Source organism: Mirounga angustirostris, unplaced genomic scaffold (assembly GCF_029215605.1).
Source record: "Mirounga angustirostris isolate CCGP_5_RB_7025 unplaced genomic scaffold, mMirAng1.0.hap1 SCAF_5, whole genome shotgun sequence".
Taxonomy (NCBI): Eukaryota; Metazoa; Chordata; class Mammalia; order Carnivora; family Phocidae; genus Mirounga; species Mirounga angustirostris.
The window spans coordinates 170,150,125-170,167,048 of record NW_026991713.1 but is presented as its reverse complement, the minus strand read 5'-3'; the positions used below and the strand labels follow the sequence as shown (position 1 = coordinate 170,167,048).

General features: G+C 56.9%; 1 protein-coding gene across 10 annotated transcripts in view; it reads left to right on the top strand.

Moving 5' to 3' along the window:
* Positions 1 to 16,675, top strand: part of CLIP2 (CAP-Gly domain containing linker protein 2) — a 73,338-nt gene extending 56,663 nt beyond the window's left edge. For 7 of the 10 annotated variants that reach the window (XM_064593094.1, XM_064593097.1, XM_064593098.1 and 4 more), the window contains 9 exons: positions 1,167 to 2,102; positions 4,400 to 4,457; positions 6,931 to 7,014; positions 8,086 to 8,242; positions 10,237 to 10,396; positions 12,084 to 12,269; positions 12,580 to 12,642; positions 12,866 to 12,967; positions 14,687 to 16,675. In XM_064593094.1, the coding sequence (XP_064449164.1) occupies positions 1,167 to 2,102; positions 4,400 to 4,457; positions 6,931 to 7,014; positions 8,086 to 8,242; positions 10,237 to 10,396; positions 12,084 to 12,269; positions 12,580 to 12,642; positions 12,866 to 12,928 (1,707 nt within the window). In that variant the 3' untranslated portion in view covers positions 12,929 to 12,967; positions 14,687 to 16,675. Of the gene's footprint in view, positions 1 to 1,166; positions 2,103 to 4,399; positions 4,458 to 6,930; positions 7,015 to 8,085; positions 8,243 to 10,236; positions 10,398 to 12,083; positions 12,270 to 12,579; positions 12,643 to 12,865; positions 12,968 to 14,686 lie in introns of those variants that run through there. The other 3 variants (XM_064593099.1, XM_064593101.1, XM_064593103.1) reach the window with 3 other exon arrangements.
* The last annotated feature ends 249 nt before the right edge of the window (positions 16,676 to 16,924 follow it).

Genomic DNA, 16,924 nt, shown 5'->3' with positions numbered 1-16,924 from the left:
GGGGCTAGCCTGAAGGACCTGGGGCTTTGGGGGCCGTGGGGGTGTCCCTAGGGCATGAGACTCTGTGTCAGACCCAGGGGTGGGGCTGTTGAGTTACAATAGATCAGAGAAAGCTCTGCTGGGGGTGAGGTCCCGCCAAGTCCCAGGGCCAGGTTCTGGGCCGGGCTGGCCCTCCGCGCCCCCCACGCCTGCCCCGGGGCCGGCCCCCCGTGGAGGTGCACACATCCCCGCACCTGGCCCGCCCAGCCCAGCTGCAGTTCTGACCATGGAGCTCAACAGCGGGCTCGCGGTGATTGGTTCAGACCATCTGAGCAGGGTGGAGGCTGGGGCGAGCCACGGTCCGTTTCTGCAGGTCGGCCTCAGCACACGAGTGAACATGTGCATGTGTGTGCGTGTCTGGAGACCCACAGGGGTCCCTCTGCACACACTGGCCGTTGTGGGGTGACCGTGTGTGCTTGTGCGGGACGCACGCGTGTGCACGGACGCTGCTTACAGAAACCGACCCGGTCAGGGGTGACAGGCGGGAGCCCTCCGCCGTGAGGCACCTTGATCTGGGGTTCAACCTGATTATAAAGACAAAAACAGACTTACGGAACTAAGGTCACCTTCAGAAACAAACTTTTTTTTTTTTAAGTTAGGAAAAGATTTAAAACTTGTATTGTTTCCAAATACAGCCGTGATTGTCGTGATCCAGGTGGGTTTTCGGAGGATGGAGCCTCTGATCTCAGTTATCCATCAGGAGGCGGGTCTGGGAGCATTAATTTTGTTCTGCCTTCGGCATTAAACCAGACCGTTCTCCGGCCATCCCCTCCAGACAGCCCTTCTAGTGAATCGACCCATTCTGGCTGGGGCCCCTCCCCGAGCCAGATAATGCAAAATTCCCTCCTAAAGAAAGCCAGGCCCTCAAACAGGTGGTTTCTTTTAACCACCAATTTGTCCCAAGCCACACAGGGCCGCAGGGACCATCGAGTCCCTGCATCACCAGGCTACAAGCCAGGGGAGTGTCTCGGGAGGCTGTGGCGGGCCGGGCGGCCAAGGACAGGCGGCACCTGGGTGGGGTGGGCACCCTTCCCTTCCGCGAACCGCCCCCACCACCCCCACCCCCGGCCGCGGCCCCCTGCCGGCCCGCCGGCCCGCTGACCCGCGTCGCCCTCTCTCCCCGGTAGCTGACCACGGTGGCCGAGAAGTCGCGTGTGCTGCAGCTGGAGGAGGAACTGCACCTTCGGCGTGGCGAGATCGAGGAGTTGCAGCAGTGCCTGCTGCACTCGGGCCCCCCGCCCGCCGAGCACCCCGAGGCCGCCGAGACCCTGCGGCTGCGGGAGCGGCTGCTGACGGCCAGCAAGGAGCGCCAGAGGGAGAGCGGCGCGCTGCGGGACAAGTACGAGAAGGCGCTGCGGGCCTACCAGGCGGAGGTGGAGAAGCTCCGGGCGGCCAACGAGAAGTACGCCCAGGAGGTGGTGGACCTCAAGGCCAAGGTCCAGCAGGCCACCAGCGAGAACATGGGGCTCATGGACAACTGGAAGTCCAAGCTGGACTCGCTGGCCTCGGACCACCAGAAGTCCCTGGAGGACCTCAAGGCCACCCTGAACTCGGGCCCGGGTGCCCAGCAGAAGGAGATCGGGGAGCTGAAGGCCGTGATGGAGGGCATCAAGATGGAGCACCAGCTGGAGCTGGGCAACCTGCGGGCCAAGCACGACATCGAGACCGCCATGCACGTCAAGGAGAAGGAGGGGCTGCGGCAGAAGCTGCAGGAGGCCCAGGAGGAGGTGGCCGGGCTGCGGAAGAACTGGCGGGCCCAGCTGGAGATGCAGGCCAGCCAGCACCGTCTGCAGCTGCAGGAGGCCCAGGACCAGCGCCGCGACGCCGAGCTGCGGGTGCACGAGCTGGAGAAGCTGGACGTGGAGTATCGGGGCCAAGCGCAGGCCATCGAGTTCCTCAAGGAGCAGATCTCCCTGGCTGAGAAGAAGATGCTGGACCACGAGCTGCTGCAGCGGTCGGAAGCCCAGAGCAAGCAGGAGGCCGAGAGGCTGCGGGAGAGGCTTCTGGTGGCCGAAAACAGACTGCAGGCCGTTGAGTCCCTGTGCTTGTCCCAGCACGGCAACGTAGGCGGCCACCTCTCCTGCGGGGGGAGGGGGATGCGGGGAGGTGCGGGGACGGGCTCCCCAGTGTCAGCGGACCCCTTCGTCCCAGCCAGGCCCATGCGAGAACAGAGGGCCCCCCTCATCCTCCATCGGTAGGGCAGGGTGGCCGTGGGACCCAAGGTGGTCAGAGCTGACCTAGCTGGGTCCCCACAACCCGGGCCTGGAGAGATGCGTCCCTCAGCACAGGGCACAGGCTTCCTCCCAATCCCCAGGCCCCCGCTTCTCCCAGACATGTCCCACTGGGCAGGCTCCTGGACCTCCCCAGGGCGCCAGCACCAGGAGCTCCGTGGGGCTCACGTGGTGTGGAGGGCAAGCCCTGCCTGTCCCCGGGGCGGGGGGGTCCCACACCTCCAACACAAGCACCAACCTAGGTGACCTGAGGGCAGCCCCCTTTGCCAGTCCTGCTGAGACTGAGCAACAACCAACGGCCAGAGTCGTGGGTCACCCGAGTGGGCGCTGGGAGGCTGGAGGGGCATAGTTCTAGAGCGTCTGTTGCTACAGTATCGGTTCTGGTCCAAATCTAGAAGTCCTCCGAACATCCAGCTCGGCTTTCTTCAGCTCAGCACGCTGGGGAGGCCCAGGCCTCGGGTGGTGTGGGCTGTGTCCACACCAGCCAGGAAGGGCCTTTTGAGTAGCTCTGACCACCAAACCCTTGTGCAGGGACCTACGTTGCCTTTTCTTACCTTAACCCTTGCAAGGTCGGTGTTGGCTCTGTCTCACAGATGAGCAAAGCAAGACTGAGGCAGAAACTCTCCCAGGGTTTCCTGCCCACCAGCGGGAGAGGTCAAGCCCAGCTCCACTCCTGGAGGGCCGACTGAGGGTGCCCAGGATGACATGAGTCAAATCCTAGATGAAGGACAGCGAGCAGCGTGATCATTGCCTGTATACAGGCCCTGGGCCTCCCTGGGCGTCCAATTCCCCTTGAGCATTTACACTAGAATAACTTCCAGGAGTTTCAAGGACAGGTGCCTTTTTTGTAGAAGGAGCTCTGCCGGTGTCCCCCCCCTTGCGTCCCACTGTGGCAGCCTTTCTGCCCCCTTCTCCAAGGGAGAGACCTTTTTTTTTTTTTTTTTAAAGATTTTATTTATTTATTTGACAGAGAGAGATGGCGAGAGAGGGAACACAAGCAGTGGGAGTGGGAGAGGGAGAAGCAGGCTCCCCGCTGAGCAGGGAGCCCAATGCGGGACTCGATCCCGGGACTCCGGGAACATGACCTGAGCCGAAGGCAGTCGCTTAACCAACTGAGCCACCCAGGTGCCCTGGGAGGGACCATTTTTAGCAAGGGCTTTCCCGGGATCCTGGGCAGAGGGGAGAGGTCGCTTGTGTGCATGCAACCCGCTTGGCTGCTCAGAGCATGGGGAGTCCCTTAGCAGAGGAGGCTTTGGACTGCTGTGGTTCTACAGGATGCCCCCCTTCCCCTCAATCACAGACCTTAGGCCAAGGAGAGGGCAGTGACCTCAGGAAGGCCCGTCTCTCAATTGCCACACACATGGAGCCTCGGTCTGGACTCACATGACTCCCGGATGCAGGGGTTTAGGTGCAGGGGCAACTGCCTGAAACTTAAAAAGGGGGCTTGGGATGTATGAACAGAAGTATGAGGGGCGGGTTGATGGAGGTGACTGCCTGCTCAGCTCTGTGCTGCCCCACAGTGTTAGACTGGCGAACTGCAGGCCCAGAGGACAGCCAGCTTGGGCAGGAGGCTGGACACTTTTTCCAAGGAGCCGTGGGGAGCCTACTGATGTTTGCCATCCACATTTTTTTTTTCTTAATTGATCTTTTCTTCTTTGGCTTCTGGGTTTATTATTAAAAAGAAGTCTTGGAGGGAGAGGAAGTAGCATTTCTTGAAGTCGCTCCGGGAACTGCCCTATGGCAGCCGATGCTTGTTTTATGGATGAGAAACCAAGGCGGGGATTTTGCCTCTGGATGATGATGGAAACAGATTTTCAGGACTAATCTCTGTGGGCGTCCCAGGGAAAGAGACATCTGTTTAATATAATAGACGTTTTCAACAAAGGAAGGGGTGGGAGGCGTTCTCGGGGTAGCTGCCCAAACAGCCTTCAGAGACACTGGGAGCAGGAAGGGGGGGAGAGGGTCCTCTGTTGTCAGGGGGGGCAGGATGGAGAGCATCTGTGCTCCTTGCCCCCGTATCGAGTCCTTGAGAGCCAGCCTGTATGGGGGTGAGGGGTGCTGGCTCGGCAGGCTGGGGCGGGGGGCAGGCGCAGGGGCCGAGCGTCCCCCTTACCAGGCTCTTCTTTCAGATGATTGAGTCCAACGACATTTCAGGGGAGAAGGTCAGGATGAAGGAGACTATAGAGGGTGAGTGGCCGCGGGGCTGGGCGGGACCCTGGGCTCTCGGGTTTATGAAGCGCCAGGCACTGGGCTAAGCCCCTTGTCACTTGCTTGGCTTTAACTTTATTTTTTAAATAGGTATAAACTTCCAGTGGGTCAAAGGGCAGCGTCCGGCAAAAGGTGCCCTGTTGCCTGAGTTCCCTCCCTAAAGGCACGGTGTTGGCCGACTTAGGGTTCCTTTCCAGAGCTGTTTATGCACAAACACCTAGGTAGCACAGTCACGCCTCCCATGCTGTTCCGCCCCTTTCTCTTCTCCATTTCACAATGCCTCTTGGAGACTGTTCCAGTCTGTTCCTTATCAGTACATTCTCTTCCACGAGCAGAATAATCCTTTATGTGGAGCTCTTGTCGTGTGTTTAGCCAGTTTCCTACTGATGGATTGTGGGTTGTTTCCAGCCTTTGTCTATTACAAACACTGCCTCAGTAAATTACCTTCTCCTCTTTGGGGTTCAAACAACTTTAACTCCCACCAGCTGTGGTTGAAAGTATATTTCCCCACAAGCCTCGCCAGCAAGATATTTCATCACACTTTGTGATCTTTGCCAATCTCAGCGGTGAAAGATGTTATCTGGTGCAACTTCAACTTGCCTTTCTCTTTCTTCATGTCCAGTGTTCTACTTGCATCTTTTGCTCATTTTTTTCCTAGTAGGTTGTTGATCTTTTTGTTGGTTTTTAGAAACTCTTTATATATGACATTGCAGACATTTTCTTCCCCATTTGTGGTTTGTCTTTTGACTTTTCTTACGGTCGTGTGTGCCATGCAGATTTAAAGATTTTATTTATTTTAGAGAGAGAGAGAGAAAGAGAGCGAGTGGAGGGGCAGAGGGGGAGGGAAAGGGACAAGCAGACTCTGCGCTCAGCAGGTAGCCTGACGCAGGGCTCAATCTCACGACCCGGAGATCATGCCTGAGCCGAAAATCAAGAGTCAGACACTTAACCGACTGAGCCACCCAGGCACCCCTGCCATGTAGATTTTTATTTTTATTTTTTATTTTTTTTAAGATTTTATTCATTTGAGGGGCGCCTGGGTGGCTCAGTCGGTTGAGCATCTGCCTTCGGCTCAGGTCATGATCCCAGGGTCCTGGGATCGAGCCCCCCATCGGGCTCTCCCTGCTCGGTGGGAGGCCTGCTTCTCCCTCTGCCTCACTCCCCTTGCTTGTGCTCTCGCTTTCTCTCTGTCAAATAAATAAATAAAATCTTAAAAAAACATTTTTTATTCATTGAGAGAAAGAGAGCACAAGGAGCGGGAGGGGCAGAGGGGCTAAGCAGGGAGCCCGATGCAGGACTCAATCCCAGGACCCCAGGATCATGACCTGAGCCGAAGGCAGACGCTTAACCGACTGAGCCACCAGGTGCCCCTAAGCTTTATTTATATTTTAATCACTGCAGGACTAGTCCTTCCTGCTCTGCGTTTTCAAAATTCTTTTGACTCTTTTTTTTTTTAATTGATGCAACATTAACATAAAATTAACTGTTTTAAAGTGAATAATTCGGGGCGGGGGGCATTTAGTATGTTCATCGTGTTCTGCCACCACGACCTCTGTCTAGTTCCAGAACATGTTCATCTCCCCCATGCCCATTGTCAGTCCCTCCCCCGGCCGGCTCCCCTCCCCCCAGCCACTGACAAGCACTGGTCTGCTTTCTGTGTATGGATTTGCCCATTTTGGCCACTTAAATCAAATGGCATCATACCATAGGTGGGCTTTCACGTCTGGCCTCTTTTACTTAGCATACTATACGCGAGGTTCGCTCACGTAGCGCGTATCACTGCTCTGTTCCTGTTTACGGCCAAGTAATATTCCATCACATGCCCACATTTTATTCTTCCGCCACCTGTTGATGGATAGCTGGTCTGTTTCCACCTTTCGGCTATTGTGAGTGGTGGTGCTATAAACATGCACGAGGAGGCACATCTCCAGTCCCTGTTGCAGTTCTCGGGGGTGTGCCCGTATGTTCTGTGTTTAACTCCCTGAAGAAGCATTTGCCAGACTCTCTCGGCTAGTCTTGCTTATTTTCCAAGTGATTTTAGAATCAGCTAAGGTAGTTCCGTAAGAGCGAAAATCTTGTTGGTATTTTTATGGGTATCATGTGTACGTTTATGAAGTAACTTATGGAAACAATGTGTTTCTAGCACTTTCCGCAGATTATCCTTTTTAGGACTGTTCTGAGGCTCTTGAACACAAACACACACAGCTGTGTGACATGAGCACCATTATTATCCCCATTTTTCATGCAGGTAAACTGAGACTCCAAGAGTTAAATGGCCCGAGACCACGTGGTGTTGGAGTCTCTTCTTCAGAGTGGGTCACCCAGTGGTGTGGGGAAGGATTTGGACCCTGGAGGCCAGTGTGGCCTCGTTTTGGGCTTCCTGTGGGAGGGCCACACCCTCACCCGCTGCTCCTGGAACATTATGGCCCCTTGTCTCTCCATTTTCCCTTAGGCCTGCAGGACAAGCTGAACAAGAGGGACAAAGAGGTGACAGCCTTGATGTCCCAGACCGAGATGCTCAGGGCCCAAGTAAGTGGTAAGTCTCCCGCCCGCAGGGCAGATGCGGGGGGCTTTCATGGGGGCCTTGAGCTAGCTAGGGGGGCATGGACTGGGTTGGCTCCTGGGTCCACGTGCCCTCTCCCATTCTACCTTGAGAGGGTGACGTGGGCCAGTCCACCTGCATGGACTTCCACCTCAGCATCGGAGAGTGGGAGAGTGTGGCCCCCACATCTTCTGTAAGATGATCGAGGACCCCAGCTGCCTTCTTCCCCCAGAGCCAATTCTATGTTCTCTGTGTTCTGAAGTTCCATCAGCTTTCTCTCTCGTCTTGACTTCTTTTTAAACATATTTATTTATTTATTTATTTGAGAGAGAGAGAGAACACAAGCAGGGGGGAGCAGCAGAGGGAGAAGGAAAAGCAGGCTCCCCGCTGAACAGGGAACCCGACATGGGGCTCGATCCCAGGAGCCACCCAGGCGCCCCATCTCTCGCCTTGACTTTTTCATAGGTCACACAGATAGAGTGTATGTGCCCCCGGCTCCTTTCTAGATGAAATACCAGGCTTTCAGACTTGGGGGGCGGGGAGGATGCTGGCCACAGCAGGGAGCAAGACACAGGGGACACAAGGACAGGAGGAGCCTGGGGAGAGGCACGGGTCTGGAATTTGTGATTCTGGGAACTGGTCCTACTTCTTGTCTACCCCCACTTCTGTCTAGTTCCCATCATGTTCACGTGGCCTCATTGGTCCCCGCAAAGGGCAGTTGACCTCAGACCTCTCCAAAGCTAAGGTGAAGATTTAGCTTTCCCTTGCCCAGGACACTGTCAACACCCGGGGCCTGTCTCGGGAAGGGTGGCCTGCTTCCCCCACCCCGACACCAAAGGGCCTGTGTTGATGTGCTTGGGGATGTGGCCTGCTCTGTGTAGCTGTTCTCTTGGCCCTTTGCTGCCTGGCTCTGCAGGACAAGAGAGACCAGTCAGTGGGGTGTGTCACCGTGGTCCCCTGAGAAAACCAGCTCCCTGCCCGGGCCTTGGCTCCCCCCTAGCGGGGACAGATTCCCATGGGGGGCCTGACCCTCTCTCTCTGCTTTCCCTGCCGGCTGACCCTCAGCACTGGAGACAAAGTGCAAGACGGGAGAAAAGAAGGTGGATGCCCTCCAGAAGGAGAAGCGGCGCTTGGAGGCAGAGCTGGAAGCCATGTCCCGAAAGACCCACGACGCCTCAGGCCAGCTGGTCCTCATCAGCCAGGAGCTGCTCCGGAAGGAGCGGTGAGTCAGCCGCGGGCGGTGTGGCCGACCCGCCTGGCCCTGACCCTGACCCTGCTCACCTGACATTAGCCAGTCCGCTCCGGAGGCAGGGCAGGGGTGGGGCGGGCGAGACAAGTGCCTGGCATCGCCAAGATGGCCATACTCTGCTCAGATGAAGCCTCAGAATCCTTCTCAACACAGATCTCCAAGCAGAGCTTATAGGCAAGACTAGTGGTTCTCAAACTTCTTGGTCTCAGGGATCCCTTTAAACTCTCAACAGTGATGGAGGATTCCCAGAGAGCTTTTGTTTATTTATTCTATATTTACCATATTAGCAATTAAAACAGAAATGTAAAAATCTTTCTTAATCCACTTAAAAATTATAACAAGCCAGTTGCATCTCACATAAATAACACACTTTTGATAAAAAGTAACCGTTTTCCAAAACAAAAACTGTTTCATGAAAAGAGTGGCATTGTGTTACATTTTTGCAAGTTTCTTGAATCTCAGGCTTCATAGAAGACAGCAGGATGCTCCTATCTTCCTCTGCATTCGGTCTTTGCATTTGTTGTTTTGAAGTATATTACGAAAATCTGGCCTTACGTAGATAAGTAGTTGGAAAAGAGAGGAGTATTTTTTTTTTTTAAAGATTTTATTTGACAGAGAGAGACAGCGAGAGAGGGAACACAAGCAGGGGGAGTGGGAGAGTGAGAAGTAGGCTTCCTGCAGAGCAGGAAGCCCTATGTGGGGCTCGATCCCAGGACCCCGGGATCATGACCCGAGCTGAAGGCAGACGCTTAACGACGGAGCCACCCAGGCGCCCCAAGAGAGGAGTATTTTAATATCCTTTTCAGACTATTATTTTATTTTATTTATTTATTTATTTTTAAAGATTTTATTTATTTATTTGAGAGAGAGAGAATGAGAGACAGAGCATGAGAGGGAGGAGGGTCAGAGGGAGAAGCAGACTCCCTGCCGAGCAGGGAGCCCGATGCGGGACTCAATCCAGGGACTCCAGGATCATGACCTGAGCCAAAGGCAGTCGCTTAACCAACTGAGCCACCCAGGCACCCTATTATTTTATTTTTTTTAAGATTTTATTTATTTATTAGAGAGAGAGAGAGAGAGAGAGAGAGAGAGAGAAACAGCATGAGAGGGGAGAGGGTCAGAGGGAGAAGCAGGCTCCCCGCTGAGCCGGGAGCCCGATGTGGGACTCGATCCCAGGACTCCGGGACCATGACCTGAGCCGAAGGCAGTCGCTTAATCAACTGAGCCACCCAGGCGCCCCTTTTCAGACTATTATTAATATGCATGTGGCGGCGCCTGGCCAGCTCAGTCGGGAGAGCTTGCGACTCTTGATCTCAGGGTCGTAGGTTCAAGCCCCACATTGGGTGTGGAGGTTACTTAAAAATAAAATCTTTTAGGGGTGCCTGGGTGGCTCAGTTGGTTAAGCGACTGCCTTCGGCTCAGGTCATGATCCTGGAGTCCCAGGATCGAGTCCTGCATCGGGCTCCCTGCTCGGCAGGGAGTCTGCTTCTCCCTCTGACCCTCCTCCCTCTCATGCTCTCTGTCTCTCATTCTCTTTCTCTCAAATAAATAAATAAAATCTTTAAAAAATAAATAAATAAATAAATAATAAATAAAATCTTTTAAAAATTAAAAAATTAAAAATAGAATGTCTTGCCACAGGAGCGCTCTTGGATGAATGTTTTGTTTTATTTAATTTTTCATTATACAGATGTTCTGTTCTTTTTTTAAAACTTGAAGAACATTCTAGAAAAGGCCCAGTCCTCTTGATCATCCCATCCCCAAATCCTGGCCCCTCCTGCGCTGTCACCGAATGGTTTCATGCCCCATGTTTCCACTGTGGCCCCTCCTGGCATGGGTGCCGTCTTCATAGCCAGTGCCCCCCCTTAGCGAGGCCAGCCCGTACGCGTCTGGCAAATCTCTGGAATGTAGGAGCAGAGGGCCAGGGCTGACTAGTTTTTCTCTGCCCCCCACCGACCCCCTGCCAGGAGCCTGAACGAACTTCGAGTGTTGCTGCTGGAGGCCAATCGCCACTCACCGGGGCCCGAGAGGGACCTGAGTCGCGAGGTCCACAAGGCTGAGTGGCGGATCAAGGAGCAGAAACTCAAAGATGATATCCGGGGCCTGCGAGAAAAGCTGACCGGGCTGGTGCGTGGGCAAGGGGTAGCCTGGGGATGGGGGGGATGCCAGGGTGAGCGGAGGCTGGCGAACTCCTGGAACCAACCCCCAGAGACAGCCAAGTCACGGGGAGGGTTCAAGAGGCCCTAGAATCATGGGCAGGGTCAGTGACATAGCTGGTGGGGGGGCCACAGGCGACCCCTTTGTAGACATCCTGGCTGGCCGTGTGGCAGTCTGGGTGACAGAGTGCAAAGAAAGACTTCCGAAGACCCTGAGCTGTCCAGAGGGATGGGGACCTGCGGGGTGGTGAGCTCCCCATCCAGGGAAGTGATTACTTCCAGAAACCAGCTCCTTCCTCAGGGTTTTGCCGCGGGGATTCACGCATCCGTCTCAGGAAGGAGATGGGACCTAACAGAGCTCTTTCTAGCCCTGAGCTTCTGGGAGCTGAGACTCCTCTATTAGGAACAGGAGACTGCCTGAGCTGAGTCCCCGGATGTGGGGGTTGGAGTAGCCGGGCCATGCTGGGAACACAGGACAGAATTGTCCCCACCCATCCCCCTGTGGTCAGCATTCAGGACAAGCCTGTCGGCCAGCTACAGGGCCCAGTCAGTTTGGACAGGGTTTGGACAAGACAGGTTCTGGGAAGACAGGCCTGTTGCCGTGGGAACCTGCTCCGGAGCCCCTCACTGCCCTCCCACTTAGCTGCGTGGGTTCAGCCCGGGAGGAGATGGAAGGGAGGCCTCACGGGCAGGAGGGAGGGACAGGACCCACCCGCAGCTGGGGGGCCGGCGAAGTCAAGGGGCCAGGGGGTCACTTGCTACACACCTTTCCAATCCTGACAGGCCTAGCCAGCAGGCCAGATTCCAGGGCCCTTTGCTGTCCTCATGGCTCTGGGTCCGGGCATAACTCAGGAGAAGACAAGGCCCTGGGGCCCGTGGGGACTTCAAAGTTTTGATTCTCTGAGGCTTTCCCGGAGCCTGTTGGAGGAGGACAGTCCTGTTCTGGCTCATCTCCACAGGGCAGAGGCTGCTTGAGTTTGTTTGGGAAATTTGCCCAAGGTAGCCTCTCCCGTGGCCCCCTGCACTGTCCCCAGAGCCACAGGAGAACTAGGGAAGGGCTTGGTGGTTAGAAAATCCTGGCAGGGAGAGAGGTTTGGGTGGAGGATGAGAGCGGAGCAGAAGGATCTGGAAGCCCCCAGCCCAGGGGTGGTGCGGAGTAGGTTTGTGCGGGAGCAAGGAGGCTGGCAGGTGCATCCCAGGTGCCACGGTGGGGGCAGGGGACAGCTGTGGAAGGCTTGCAAGCTGAAAGTGACATATGTCCTGTTGGGGAGGGGAGGAGGGTTCCAAGGAGGAATTCAGATGGGCTAGAGGGTAAGAGGTGATGGAGCTGTGGGTCTGGGGGTGAAGAGAAGGGACCCACATAAAGACAGTGTGGAGGGAGTGGGGGCCACAAGAAGGAAAGAAGGGAGGGGGTTCTGGATCTCAGGACTTGGAGAATGGGGAGCGTCTGTCAGCCTGGGAATTCAGGGCAGGGGATCTTCCCAGATACTTCCATGGGGACCCCGGAGTGAGGGAGGACGGCCTGACCCAGAGACGAGGAGGGCCAGAAGGCGGGCCTAGAGCAGAGACCGCCCTCCCCCAGCACACACGTGCACACACGTACATACGCGTGCAGACACGCTCACGCGCATGCTTTTCCTCTCCCCTGTTGTGTCCAGGACAAAGAGAAGTCCCTGTCGGACCAGAGGCGCTACTCCCTCATTGACCCGTCCTCGGCGCCCGAGCTTGAACGGCTGCAGCACCAGCTGATGAGCACAGAAGACGCGCTGCGGGACGCGCTGGACCAGGCTCAGCAGGTGGAGAAGCTCATGGAGGCCATGAGGAGCTGCCCAGACAAGTCCCAGGTGAGCCGTGGACCAGTGCTGGGCTGACCAGGGACACTCGCTGTCCTCGGGAAGATGGCCCAGTCCTGGGATCCCTGGTCTGAACGGGTGAGAGATTCAGCCCTGGGGCCCCAAGGGGGCACGTGGCTTGATCCTGAGGAGCTCAGACTAAGCTGGGGATGCAGCCGTGCCCTGACAGCCTCCATCTCCTGGGGTCCTGGGACCACGCTCCCCCCGCCCCTTTTGAAGAGCCTCTGGCGGCCTCTAGTGGTCACACCGGGAACTGCCGCCTGGTGACCCTCACTCAGCCCCTGCCTGGGACTCTTAACAGGCCATCAGCAATTCCAGTTCTGCAAATGGCATCCATCAGCAAGACAAGGGCCACAAACAAGAGGTAAGGGACGCCCTGGCCCCCGGGGACCCCCCCTGCCACACCCATGGCCCTCTCACACTTCTCGGGAGAAAAAAAACCCTAAAAAGCCACCCAAATTACAAAGGTGCTTTGTGCCAGAGGCTCTCCAGTCGGGGTGGTCACCCTCCATTCAGCCCTCATCTGCTTGTCACCTTGTTTCTCTTTCTCAAAAACTTTCATAATAAAAGTTCTACATGCCTACTAGGAAACTTCTGGGGGAAAAGAAAAACCCAAAATAGAAGATACTCTTAGAGATGACCTGGATTGACACTTTTAAGTGATACCCTTCTTGAACTTTTCTGTGTGTGTGAGTACATGTACAGAATTCTCATTATTCGCAGATTCCTTATTTGCAAACCTACCTGCTTGATAAAACTTGTGACCCCAAAATCAATACTCACGGCCCTTTTATGTCATTCACGGACGTGTGCGGAGTGGAGAAAAATTCGAGTCACCCGACGTGCACAGTCCCAGCAGAGGTCCCACCAGATGATGCTCGCCTCCCGGTTCCAGCTCTTAGTCAATAAGCATCCTTTCCACTGTCTTTTTGGTGCCGTGTTTGTCCCATTTTCATGCTTTTTCTTGGTGATCTCGCTGTTTAAAACAACCCTGTGGGGTGCCCGGCTGGCTCAGTCTGAAAAGCGTGTAACTCGTGACCTCGCGGTTGTGAGTTCGAGCCCCAGGTTGGGTATGGGCGGGGGGGGGGTGGGACTCGATCCCAGGACCCTGAGATCAAGACCTGAGCTGAGATCAAGAGTCAGATGCTCAACTGACTGAGCCACCCAGGCGCCCCTTCTCCGAATATTTTTAAAAATAAGCATCTTTTCTTGTCCTTAAATGGTCTCTGAAAATTCTGTAATTTATAAAATTGAGGGTGTAAAACTGGTTTCCTAGAATCTAACGGGCCTGAGGGGCACCCATGACTCCCATGATTGTCATGTCTTTGCTTGACTGTTGTGTGTGGGGAGGGGTTGGTTGGGTTTTTTTGTTTGTTTAGAGGTGGGGTGTGCAGGGGCGCCTGGGTGGCTCAGTCGTTAAGCGTCTGCCTTCGGCTCGGGTCGTGATCCCAGGGTCCTGGGATTGGACCCCGCATCAGGCTCCCTGCTCCGTGGGAAGCCTGCTTCTTCCTCTCCCACTCCCCCTGCTTGTGTTCGCTCTCTCGCTGTGTCTCTCTATGCCCAGCATGGAGCATGATTGTGGGGCTCGATTTCATGACCCTGAGATCATGACCTGAGCCGAAATCAAGAGTCAGAGGCTTAACTGACTGCACCACCCAGGCTCCCCTTGGCTGTTATGTTTTAACATGCCCCACTGCACAGTTAACTGCAGGCATTCCCCACAGCGTGACAGACACCCGCTTGAGTCCCAGGTGCCTGCCTGATGAGGAGGGAGGAGCCTAGCACGGCTCTGTCCCTGGCTGGCGGTGGGACCTTGCAGGGGCGAGGCTAGAGCAGGGGAAGGAACTCTCCTCCTTCCATCTTGGACCGTGGAGCGCCCACCCCCCCCCCCCCACCCCAGCCACTGTGCTCACCCAGAGATGGGAGAACCTTGGCCACAGAATCTGCCAGGGGTCAGGCCTGTGGGGGAGGGGCAGAGAGAGCGATGGGGCCGGGAGGGATTGGGGGGGGACCCTGCACCGGACCTGCCAACAGGGGAGATGGGTCATGTCCATCCTTCGTGTGGCCTTGTCCCTCCAGCAGCCCCACAAGGCACATGGGGCTGTCCCAGTTTACAGACATGAAAACTGAGGCCCGGAGTCTCAGCTCATTTTCAGTGCCTCCACACAGGCGCCCAGCAGTTTTATTTGTAAAACCCGTCTGCTCTCGCCTCTTCCCCTCAACTGCGCCCACCCCTCCTCCTGTCTCCTCAAGCCCCAAACACAGAAGAGAGACTCTTCTGCCCCAAGACCTTTGCCTATGCTGTCCCTGCTACCTGGCCCAGGTGCACAGCCCACCCCACTCCCTTTCCTGTCTGACCCCCCACCCCTCCTGGAGACACCTGCTGATCAAGCCCTTGCTCCCTCCAGGAGAAGCACTGACCCCGAGGGACACCGCGGAGCGGCCCGGTCCACCCCAGAACCCCTGCAGCCTGCGGCGCCCGGAACCCCGGCGGCGCCCCCTCCAGGCAGGGGCCAGGACTGTCACTTTGGAGACAAGAACAGTGTTTGTAACAATAACGTGCCCACTGCCTCGGACAATCCCCCACCCCCGACCCCCCTGCCGGACCAGGAGGCTTCCTCAAGCACGACCTTCCACAGAGAGCGGTACAGTCCTGGCCTGGTCCCCGGGACTTTCGGCCTGGACACCCTGGACCCCCCGGCAGTTTCTGGAGCTTGTTTGGGGGAGGCCGAGGTGACCTGGCCAGGCCCCCCCTCCCCAGAAGGAGCTGCCCTGAGGACCATTTTGGCACCCCGGGCATGTCTCTGCCCTCCCTTTTTTCTCCTCCTTCTCCCGGGTTCCCCTGAGACCCCAGAGAGCCATTGTCCCGGGAAAGGGTCAGAGGAGGCCCCACTAGGCATGGAGGAGGCCAGTCCAGTCCTCGGGAGCCAGGCGGGGACCCCCTTTTCTGCAGCCCCCAGGCTTCTTGTCCCCACAAACAGTGGTACAAACCCCCTCAGCCCCTCTGCCCAGCGAGGCCCAGGTTCAAGGTATTGGGGGGGGACAAGGTCCTTCTCCCCCCCCCCCCCCCCCCCCCAGCACCCAACTCACACGTAGCTCCAAGCTGCTGGCCAGAGGGTTGCCACCAGGGCCAGGAGCCACAGTATTAGGAAAGTTTGGACGCCCCTCCCCTCATCCCCCACCACACCTGGCTTGGCGCTGGGGCCGGGGGGCTGCGGGGGAGCCCAGACCCAGGGCTCTAGGCATGTTCTGACCGGTCAGCCAGGTGGTGTCCCCGGGGCGGACTAGCTGTTCCCCAAACCGGGCCTCTCACCGGCCGACACAGCCAGGCAGCCTCTGACCTAGACACGCCCCGACTTTGGCGTCCGCCCAGAGGTCCCGCACGCATGCGCGGCCATGGGGGCGGGGCATTTGCAGCCAGAAGATGCACACGCTCGGGTCTCGGGATCGAGCCCCCGGCCCGGCAGTGCCGTGTCCTCACGCGCTGCGCACGTTCCTGCAGCCCAGCTGTGTGCATAGACACCCAGGTACGCGTGGCTGAGTGTTCAGGCACAGGCGTGCCAGGCCCATTCATCAGAAGGCACTTACACCAACAGCCCCCTGCTTACCAGGCACCTGCCCAGAGCCCTGGAAGCCCTGTCCCCTGCAGCCAAGAGAAGAGCCCAAGGGACGTTGGAGAAAAGATCTAACCACCTCTCCCCTCTGCCCCGAGAGCCCGGCGGAGTTACTCCAGGCCTGTGGGTGGTGGGAAAAGCCAGTAGATCAACCTCTACAGCTGGAGGGCCCATAGGTTACTGCCTTGTGCCTCAGCGTCCCCACAGGGGGCCTGCCTCCACCTCCCCTGTGTCAGGGAGAGTTTCACTCTGGGGCCCTCCCCTCGCAGGAGGTCAAGGAAGAAACCCCATCGAGGCATTTCCGAAGCGCACCAGGACGGGTATGCCGTCTGCGCCCTGGGAGCAACCCGGGGGGCCTCCATCCTTGCCCAAACGCAGCCCATGGGGGGGCAGCCAGTTCGTCCCATCGGCCCCCCACTTCCCCATTGGCTTCTGGTAGCTCTCGCATGCGGTTTTATTAACAACAGTCTAGAAGCGATGCTTTAGTGGCCTAACCCAGAGTTAAATATTACTCTCTCCAGCAAAATCCGGCAGCTCGCCCCGCCTACAGGAGGCACTGATTAGTCTACTAACAGCCAAAGGCCTGCACCAGGAGGGGCTGAGCCCCCAGGGTTGCTGGCAGGTGGTAAGAAGCCATCTGCCTGTGAGCGTCTCCGCCTGCCCAGTGTGGGCTCAGCCGTGCCCCATCCCCAAGCCCTCCCGCCCCCTTGTCCTCCCCAAAGTGGAATTGTTGAAGTGTGGCGAGTCCGTGCTCGAGACAATAAAGCTTGTGACTGACGTCCAGGACCCTTGTTGTCTGCTTTTCTCTGCGGGCCCCCCGGGGCGTGCCAGGAGTGGGGCTCAGTCCTGTTCGCTGCCAGCTAATTCCTACTCAGTTGTGAATGGCTCAGTTGTGAAGGGCCTCAGAGAGCCTGGCCTTAAGAGACCCAGGAGACCGGGACCTGGGCTTGTCCGAGGAGCAGGAGCCCAGCAGGGACCAGCAGAGGACCAGAGACAGAGGGCAGCGGGGGGCAGGCCGGGTAAGGCCACCAG